The sequence below is a fragment of the Salvelinus alpinus genome, chromosome 17, assembly GCF_045679555.1.
Source record: "Salvelinus alpinus chromosome 17, SLU_Salpinus.1, whole genome shotgun sequence".
NCBI lineage: Eukaryota > Metazoa > Chordata > Actinopteri > Salmoniformes > Salmonidae > Salvelinus > Salvelinus alpinus.
This window is the reverse complement of record NC_092102.1, coordinates 38,456,204-38,466,815: the sequence shown is the minus strand read 5'-3', so window position 1 is coordinate 38,466,815 and position 10,612 is coordinate 38,456,204. Positions and strand designations below refer to the sequence as shown.

At 49.1% G+C, this 10,612-nt stretch overlaps 1 protein-coding gene across 1 annotated transcript; it reads right to left on the bottom strand.

Moving 5' to 3' along the window:
• Window positions 1-2,203: 2,203 nt before the first annotated feature.
• LOC139541874 (uncharacterized) lies at window positions 2,204-2,788 on the bottom strand. Its single transcript, XM_071346761.1, has one exon. The coding sequence runs from the start codon at window positions 2,786-2,788 to the stop codon at window positions 2,204-2,206; it is 585 nt and encodes a 194-aa protein (XP_071202862.1).
• Between the last annotated feature and the right edge of the window lie 7,824 nt (window positions 2,789-10,612).

The window sequence follows — 10,612 nt, the reverse complement described above, 5'->3', positions numbered from 1 at the left end:
GTTTTCGTGTGTTCTACTGAACAGGTGTTTTTCTGGACTGTGTACCGTTTTTTTTTTTAGGCTACTGTTGTGGTCCTGTTCCTGTTCTTTGGACTATAAAAATAACGCCCTTTCTTTACATTCGCTCTCTCCTGCGCCTGACTCCACGCCCACCTCTCCTTGGGGAGAACCTGACAGGTGTACGCTTCTCTAACTAGATCTCTTAAGCGGTGACTTCGACATTTGGACATCTATCCATGTCCTGAGCACGTCGGGAAATGCCTTCAAAACTGCCGACTAGGGGCAACAGCGAGCACTATTACCATCAAGTAGGCTTGGGTTTTGCTAGGTCGTTGTGGACGGGGGTGGTGGATGGGCATAATCCTATTACTCTGTGGATGGACACTTGTTTGTAAACAAACCTTAACCCTTACCTTCACCATTCAGAATGAGTGCCTAAACATAAGATGTTAACCCTATCCAAAACCCTAACCTTGTAAATGTAGACGTTTGTCAAAACGGAACTATGCTGAGCTGCTGAGAGAGAGAGAGAGAGAGAGCAAATGAGAAACATTGGAATTGAGTGCATTTAGTTCAGTTATTCCCAGGGGTAGGGAGGGAGGGAAGGAAGGAGGCAGTAGTCCAGTCAGCTAGACTTTGGTCAGGGGATGAGGACATGGTCCTGCACATGTGGCCTTATGTAACCACAGGGACCAGGCTGTCTGAAGAGGCCTGGAGATTGCTACACACTGCTTGTGGATGCCAGCAGTCCGTTCCACACAGTAAACAATGTGGAAGCTGTTATCAATCACCGCCAGAGTCAGTAAACAGACCCAACAATCACTGGAGCCCGATGAAGGGTTGCTCTGTGTATACAATATAATGGAGACCCACTAAGACTGGCTCTGCCTTTACTATGGCTGACCGAGGGAATAACTTAGTATGGGAGTGGAGAGTGTAGAGGGAAAGAAGAGGTGAGGAAAGGATAGAGGGGTAGAAGGATAGATGGATGTAGAGGAAGAGAAGGTGCATTAGGGAGGAAGTAGAGAAGGGAGATGAGGATGGAGAGGGATAAATATACAGAGAACTAGCTCTCATCTTTAGTCACTCATTCACAGTCCATTTACTGCTGTTGTGTTGAATAATTTGCCATTATTTCAGTAACTCGATAGCTCTCATCAGCCTCAGTGCATACGGCGGTCAGAGCATCAAACAACAGGAGAGGAGGAGGTCTAGAAGGGAAAGAAGTGGAGAGAGAGAGAATGCCTTTCATTAAAACATCAAAGAAGGCGTATCATTCCCCAAATGCCTGCGCTTCACTGAGCCACTTGTTGCCTTGTTAGATGAGTTCTGGGCGATTCAGCTGTAAAATGAAAGGAGAGCCGCATACTCTGGGAGCTCAGATGCAAAAATGTATTAACCTAATATCCAACGTTTCGACAGACAAGCTGTCTTCTTCGCCTCTCGATTCAGCTGTAACATATTGACCACTTGGCTCTTATTGTTTAAGCTAATCACGTGGCAAGAGGATGCCAGACTCCGATGCTTCTTCCCAAGGATTAACGCCAGGAAGTTGGGGGAACAGATTAAACAAGCGCACACTTTGGTCTGTCTCACTCTCTTGTTTGCTCTCTTCCCCCCTTACTCTTTCCACTAGATATCTCTTTCCATTTATGTGTCCATCCATCCATTTATGTGTCCATCCACCCAATTTGTGCTGCCTGTGCCTGGATCAGGGGTATTTCACAGCCCCCACCCTGGGGTCAGGGGAGGGTGGGCTGGGGGGAGCCATGGAGGTTAGGCTGGGGGAGCCATGGAGGGTGGGCTGTGGGGAGCCATGGAGGTTGGGCTGGGGGGAGCCATGGAGGTTAGGCTGGGAGGAGCCATGGAGGGTGGGCTGGGAGGAGCCATGGAGGGTGGGCTGGGAGGAGCCATGGAGGTTAGGCTGGGAGGAGCCATGGAGGGTGGGCTGGGGGAGCCATGGAGGTTAGGCTGGGAGGAGCCATGGAGGGTGGGCTGGGAGGAGCCATGGAGGGTGGGCTGTGGGGAGCCATGGAGGGTGGGCTGGGAGGAGCCATGGAGGGTGGGCTGGGAGGAGCCATGGAGGGTGGGCTGGGAGGAGCCATGGAGGGTGGGCTGGAGGAGCCATGGAGGGTGGGCTGGAGGAGCCATGGAGGGTGGGCTGGGAGGAGCCATGGAGGTTAGGCTGGGGGAGCCATGGAGGTTAGGCTGGGAGGAGCCATGGAGGGTGGGCTGGGGGGAGCCATGGATGGTGGGCTGGGGGGAGCCATGGAGGGTGGGCTGGGGGAGCCATGGAGGGTGGGCTGGGGAGAGCCATGAAGGTTAGGCTGGGGGAGCCATGGAGGGTGGGCTGGGGGGAGCCATGGAGGGTGGGCTGGGGGGAGCCATGGAGGTTATGCTGGGGGAGCCATGGAGGGTGGGCTGGGAGGAGCCATGGAGGGTGGGCTGGAGGAGCCATGGAGGGTGGGCTGGGGGGAGCCATGGAGGTTAGGCTGGGGGAGCCATGGAGGGTGGGCTGGGGGGAGCCATGGAGGTTAGGCTGGGGGAGCCATGGAGGGTGGGCTGGGGGGAGCCATGGAGGTTGGGCTGTGGGGAGCCATGGAGGTTGGGCTGGGGGAGCCATGGAGGTTGGGCTGGGGGAGCCATGGAGGTTAGGCTGGGGGAGCCATGGAGGGTAGGCTGGGGGAGCCATGGAGGGTAGGCTGGGGGGAGCCATGGAGGGTGGGCCGGGGGGAGCCATAGAGGGTGGGCTGGGGGAGCCATGGAGGGTGGGCTGGGGGGGAGCCATGGAGGTTAGGCTGGGGGGAAGCCATGGAGGGTAGGTTGGGGGAAGCCATGGAGGGGGAGGGTGGGCTGGGGGGAGCCATGGAGGGTGGGCTGGGGAGGAGCCATGGAGGGTGGAGTAGTATGTTTCTAGAGGTCCCACAATGATACTAAAGTAATTATCTTGATAGTATATGGGGCACCCCAACCTAGGGCAGTGGTGTCTGCTTTCCCTGGTTTCAGTTTTTTGGAGTGGGTGTGGGGAAGGTTAGAGGGGGGAATCCAACAAGTGAAACCCCACACTGGAATTACAGTATTTGAAGCTGGAGAAGGATGGCCTGGGGTTGGAAGGGTTCATGGGGTCAACTGCAGCAGGGACAGGTCAGGGGAGCATCTGCTGGGACACGCTCATGCTCTTTCTCAGATTTAGATCAGATTCATTAGCATGAATGGCAAGGTGACTGATGCTTAAGCAAAGTGAGACAGATAATAACATTAACGACATTAAACGTCTCTGCCTAAGACGTTTGGTTCACTGATGAGCTCTTGGACACGCACACACACACGCGCACACACACACACACACACACACACACACACACACACACACACACACACACACACACACACACACACACACACACACACACACACACACACACACACACACACACACACACACACACACACACACACACACACACACACACACACACACACACACACACACACACACACACACACACACACACACACACACACACACACACACACACACACACACACACACACACACACACACACACACACACACACACACACACACACACACACACACACACACACACACACACACACACACACACACACACACACACACACACACACACACACACACACACACACACACACACACACACACACACACACACACACACACACACACACACACACACACACACACACACACACACACACACACACACACACACACACACACACACACACACACACACACACACACACACACACACACACACACACACACACACACACACACACACACACACACACACACACACACACACACACACACACACACACACACACACACACACACACACACACACACACACACACACACACACACACACACACACACACACACACACACACACACACACACACACACACACACACACACACACACACACACACACACACACACACACACACACACACACACACACACACACACACACACACACACACACACACACACACACACACACACACACACACACACACACACACACACACACACACACACACACACACACACACACACACACACACACACACACACACACACACACACACACACACACACACACACACACACACACACACACACACACACACACACACACACACACACACACACACACACACACACACACACACACACACACACACACACACACACACACACACACACACACACACACACACACACACACACACACACACACACACACACACACACTTGTCAGCTGAGGGACCCCGGGGCAGGGTAGCTGCACATCTGAGTGTTTCTTTATAATGTCAAAACATTTCTCTCCAAAACATTTCTCTCCAGGATTAAGCTTTTCTCTAGGCTGAGGGGCACTCACTCTAATCGTTTGAACCACACCAGAGTGGTCAAATAATGTACCTCTAGCACATGATGGCGTTGAGGGAAGTCAAGTACATGTGCGTGATGAATAATAACCTTGCCTGAGACTTGAAGACACGTGTTAGCTCCCAGAATGCAGACGATACCAGATGCTTTTTCTCAACCAGGTTTCCCAGAGGCATTTGTGAGCGGTCTTCACATAGACAGAGGTATTCACACAGAAGTATTCACACACAAACACAAGTTAGGCAAGACAAAGTGACCTCTATCCCCTTAAATCTGTCCGGTTTGTCGTGCCCCTGTCAGTGTACTGGTCACATACCAGCACACAACAGCTGCTACTCTGGCTAACACTGGAGCCAATGGCCTCCGGGCAGTACACCCCTCGCTGCACAGCTACACAGACATAGCATTAGCGTTACCGTCTCTACTGAAAACGATGTAGGTAACTAGGTAAGTCGGTTGCTAGGTAGACACTGTGTAGCATACGCTGGCAGAACACTCTCTCTCACAAACACATGTACGTACACACACACATCTCTCACAAACACGCATATGTACGTACGCACACACTCACACACTTCGATACACTCACACGCACACTCAGTTTTCCATGGCGTCTCTCAGCCACTTCCGTAGGGAAACAGGAAACAGTCATCCCAGGACTGTATTGAATGTAAATATGAGATGGATCAGTGGAAATAGGTCAGTATTGAAAAGATTGCATGGAGGGGTGTCAAAGCTGATGTGAGAGAAAGGGGTCTTTGGTTTCGCCTATGTGTTGAGGAGCAGGACAGGTGTGTGTGTGTGTGTGTGTGTGTGTGTGTGTGCTTGTGTCCCCGTGCGCGTGTGGATTTACTCTGTCTAGCAGGATAATCTCTCATATAAAGTGGTGCTGTTAAAACAAATCTCAGATTAATAAAGACATGAGTTCCCAGGACCGGAGCGGACCGAAACCAATCCTGGATTTCATGTGATCCGGGGTGGGAATTGAGGCACTTTGGAAAACAGTAACACACAACCACACACACACACACACACACACACACACACACACACACACACACACACACACACACACACACACACACACACACACACACACACACACACACACACACACACACACACACACACACACACACACACACACACACACACACACAGATTACTTACTTACAGTCAGTGATAGCCATAGCCATGTGGCTTCAAAAAGATCTCACGGTTTTAACAATTTCACTTCAGATTCTGAAGTTTATCCACATTACTCCAAATTTAGAAGTTGCTCCAAATGTCAAATTTCAAAGTGTTTTTGACACCCTGGGTTGTTCCTCCTGCTCCGTATGGGATTACGCCCATCCGCCACCCCTGTCCAGAACACCCTAGCAAAACCCAGGCCTACTTGATTGTAATAGTGCTATTTGTTGCCCCAAGTGGCCAGTTTTGAAGGCATTTCCTGACTTCCTCAGGACATGGACAGACGTCCATTTTCGAAGTCAATCTTGAGCGATCTGGCTGGTGGTTTTCCAATATAGGAAAGGCCTTGGGAGTTGAATAGCATGGAAAACCATTGCCGTAGCCCCTTTCTCTATCCCCAAACCAGCCACCCCTTTGTCCATAGCTCCTTCACCACAGTCTATCCGTCCTCCTAGGATGTGCTAACTACCCATCCCTGTTTCCTATCTTCCTTCTAGCTCTATACCAGAGAAATGTAGTATGACTTTACTCTGTCCAAATCTGACGAGGTTTCTACTCCGTGATTTCTGTTCCCAGTTAAACACATATCTCTGCTTACGAATCTGGAAAGAGGTTTGGATCACTGATGAGCTCTTGGACACACACACACACACACACACACACTTAGAGCTTATAACCAGATGTGTATTACTCCCTACGTAAGTTTTGAGGTGCCGGTCCGTTCCAAACGCTTTCCCCCCACACAATTATATACCACAGTAATGAAATGAAAACTGTGATTTTGACACAATGGTTTCCAGGTTCTGCTCATGTCTGCTTGATTTACACTTGTGACCAATAATCACACACACACACACGTGCGCACGAGCACACATACACACACGAGCACACACACACGTGCACACACACACACGAGCACACACACACACGTGCACACACACACACTTCCCCTTTGCGTTCCGACAGTTTCTCTATACACAGAATTGGGAAGCTTGTGTAAGTGGCTGTGGATACCAGATTGAGAGGCCTGGCACTCTATGTCTGAGTGGCAGTGGACTGACTATGAGCTGTGAAACAGGGACCATCTGGCAACTCTCTGTGTGTCTCAGAGCTGTGTGTGTTCCAGTCTGTTCACAGAGCAGCAGGATGATTAGCATCTGTCTGTCAGTGAGCCACAGACAGTTACATTAGTAGACTGTCTCTGTTTCCACAGGAGCCCATGATTGGGAAGACTGACCATTAGATGTACAGCTTACTGTGTCTCTTTGCAGAGATGGGAAAGGGCATGTGGAAAAAGTGATGAGAGTTTTCTCAAGGATCCACTATGGCCATCACTCTGATTCTAGAGAAAATCTAACCTGTATAGAGTGGTATGAGATATTGGTATGGAGAGCAATGATCTGGGGTGGAGAGAAGACTGTGGTTTAGAGAATATGCATACGTGCACACACACACACACACACACACACAGACACACGGACACACGGACACACGGGGACACACACACACACGTATGATGGTTTGACAGGGAGTGAGAGGTTGTTTCAATAAGAGCAGGCTTTGGGGAGAGTTACTGGGTCTGCCCCAGAGATGTTTTCTTTTAATAAAGAATGAAAACAAAACAGCAACCGTAAGGATTTACTCTGATCAACCTCAGCTAGCTCAGCCCGCTGAAAACATTACACATCTCAGTTAAGTAAATGGCAAGACATGAGGGATGTCTGACATAGCGACGATGCAACATGTGCCATCCTAGCACGTGTGGAACTAGGGCATGGAATATTGGGATTTCTAGTCTGACCTGTTTGGAATTCCCCGACCCTCTTTTCTTTTTCCTGAATCTCTCAAAAGCTTCTGGATGTCAGGAGTTGTCTGCCCAACGCATCACCGGGGGCCCTCCAGGACATCTACAGCACCCGGTATCCCAGGAAGGCCAAAAAGTTCATCAAGGACCTCAGCCACCCGAGCCACGGCCTGTTCACCCTGCTACCATCCAAAATGCGATGTCACTACAGGTCCATCAAAGCTGGAACCGAGAGACTGAAAGCTTCTATCTTCTTTTGAAAATCTTGGCCATGTACTGTTATAATCTCAACCCAGCACAGCCAGAAGAGGACTGGCTACCCCTCAGAGCCTGGTTCCTCTCTAGGTTTCATCCTAGGTTCCTGCCTTTCTAGGGATTTTTTCCTAGCCACCGTGCTTCTACACCTTCATTGCTTGCTGTTTGGGGTTCTAGGATGGGTTTCTGTATAGCACTTTGTGACATCGGCTGATGTAAAAAGGGCTTGATAAATACATTTGATTGATTGATGGATTCTATCTCAAGGACATTAGACTATTAAATAGTCACCACTAGCTGGCCAAAGCAAAGCAAAAACAGGTTTTAGAAAGTTTTGCAAATGTATTAAATAGAAAAATAGAAATACTGTATAAGTATTCAGACCCTATGCTATGAGATTCTAAACTGAGCTCAGGTGCATCCTGTTTCCATAGATCATCTTTGAGATGTTTCTACAACCTGATTGGAGTCCACCTGTGGTAAATTCAATTGACATCAGAGCAAAAACCAAGCCATGAGGTCGAAGGAATTGTTCGTAGACAGCATTGTGTCGAGGCACAGATCTAGGGAAAGGTACCAAAACATTTCTGCAGCATAGAAGGTCCCCAATAACACAGTGGCCTTCATCATTCTTAAATGGAAGATGTTTGGAATCCCCAAGACTCTTCCTAGAGCTGGCCACCCTGCCAAACTGAGCATTCGGGGGAGAAGGGCCTTGGTCAAGGAGGTGACCAAGAACCTGATGGTCACTCTGACAGAGCTCTAGAGTTCCTCTGTGGAGATGGGAGAACCTTCCAGAAGGACAACCATCTCTGCAGCATTCCACCAATCAGGACTTTACGGTAGAGGGGCCAGACGGAAGCTACTCTTCAGTAAATGTCACATGACAGCCCTCTTGGAGTTTGCCAAAAGGCACCTAAAGACTCTCAGACCATGAGAAACAAGATTCTCTGGTCTGATGAAACCAAGATTGAACTCCTTGGCCTGAATGCCAAGCGTTACTTCTGGAGGAAACATGGCACCATTCCTATGGTGAAGCATGGTGGTGGCAGCATCATGCTGTGGGGTTGTTTTCAGCAGCAGTGACTGGGAGACCAGTCAGGATCGAGGCAAAGATGAATGGAGCAAAGTACAGAGAGATCCTTGATGAAAACCTGCTCCAGAGTGCTCAGGTCCTCAGACTGGGGCAAAGGTTCACCTTCCAACAGAACAATGACCCTAAGCACACAGCCAAGACAACGCAGGAGTGGCTTTGGGACAAGTCTCTGAATGTCCTTGAGTGGCCCAAACAGAGCCCGGACTTGAACCCAATCGAACATCTCTGGAGAGACCTGAAAATAGCTATGCAGCAACGCTCCCCATCCAACCTGACAGAGCTTGAGAGGATCTGCAGAGAAGAATGGGAGAAACATCCCATATATAGGTGTGCCAAGCTTATAGTATCATACCTAAGAACAATCAATGCTGTAATCGCTGCCAAAGGTGCTTCAACAAAGTACTGAGTAAAGGGTCAGAATACTTTATTTAATTTTAATAAATTAGCAAAAATGTTTAAAAACCTGTTTTTGCTTTGTCATTGTGGGGTATTGTGTGTAGGCTGTAACGTAAGAAAATGTGTAAAAAGTCAAGGGGTCTGAATACAATACCGAAGGCACCGTATACACACACATACACATACTCCGGACTCCGACATTGCTCATCCTAATATTTATATATTTCTTAATTCCATTATTTACTTTTAGATTAGTGTGTATTGTTGTGAATTGTTAGATATTACTGCACTATTGGAGCTAGGAACACAAGCATTTCGCTATACCCACAATATCATCTGCTAAATGTGTGTATGCAACCAATACATTTTTTTATTTGATTCAAAGGGTATGTATGCCTGTTTATGAGAAATTCCTTTTCTGTCTCCACCCCTGTGACCCCCCTAACACAGAGAGACACGTGCACACGCGCACATGCATGCACGTACACACACATGATAGAGTTGTCTCTCGAGCGTTTGAAAAGCTGGTCTCTAAATTGGGAGGGTGTGACGATCACTAATTTGACAAAAATTCCATGGCTTTTATGGGTCTGCCAGGGGAGATAAAAAGAATGGGGGAAGAAATGGGGAAGGGAATATAGAAGGACATAGGGGGGAAGAGAATATAGAAGGACAAAGAGAGAGGAAGAGACTATAGAAGGACAAAGGGGGGGGAGAGAATATAGAAGGACAGAGGGGGGAAGAGAATATAGAAGGACAGAGGGGGGAGAGAATATAGAAGGACAGAGGGGGAAGAGAATATAGAAGGACTGGGGGGGAAGAGAATATAGAAGGACAGGGGGGAAGAGAATATAGAAGGACAGAGGGGGAAAGAGAATATAGAAGGACAGAGGGGGAAGAGAATATAGAAGGACAGAGGGAGGGGGGGGGGGGAATATAGAAGGACAGATGGGGGGGTGGATATAGAAGGACAGATGGGGGGGGGATATAGAAGGACAGATGGGGGGGAGAATATAGAAGGACAGGGGGGGGGGAATATAGAAGGAAAGGGGGGGGGAGAATATAGAAGGACAGAGGGGGCGAGAGGGAAAGCGGGAGAAACAAAGACATTTCAATGAATTAGACAGAGTCAGAATGATGGAGGGCAGAAGTGAGAGAATAAAAGTATAGCAGACAGACAGATAATGAGCGAGGGCACAAGACTGACTGTGGGTCAGAAAAATAGCCTTATCCTGAATCTGCAGGCTATAATAAAACATGTATTTACTTTCCACTCTTTCTTTTAAAATTCCACTTCTCAAATACCCCAGACAGGCTCAGGTGTGTGTGTGTGTGTGTGTGTGTGTGTGTGTGTGTGTGTGTGTGTGTGTGTGTGTGTGTGTGTGTGTGTGTGTGTGTGTGTGTGTGTGTGTGTGTGTGTGTGTGT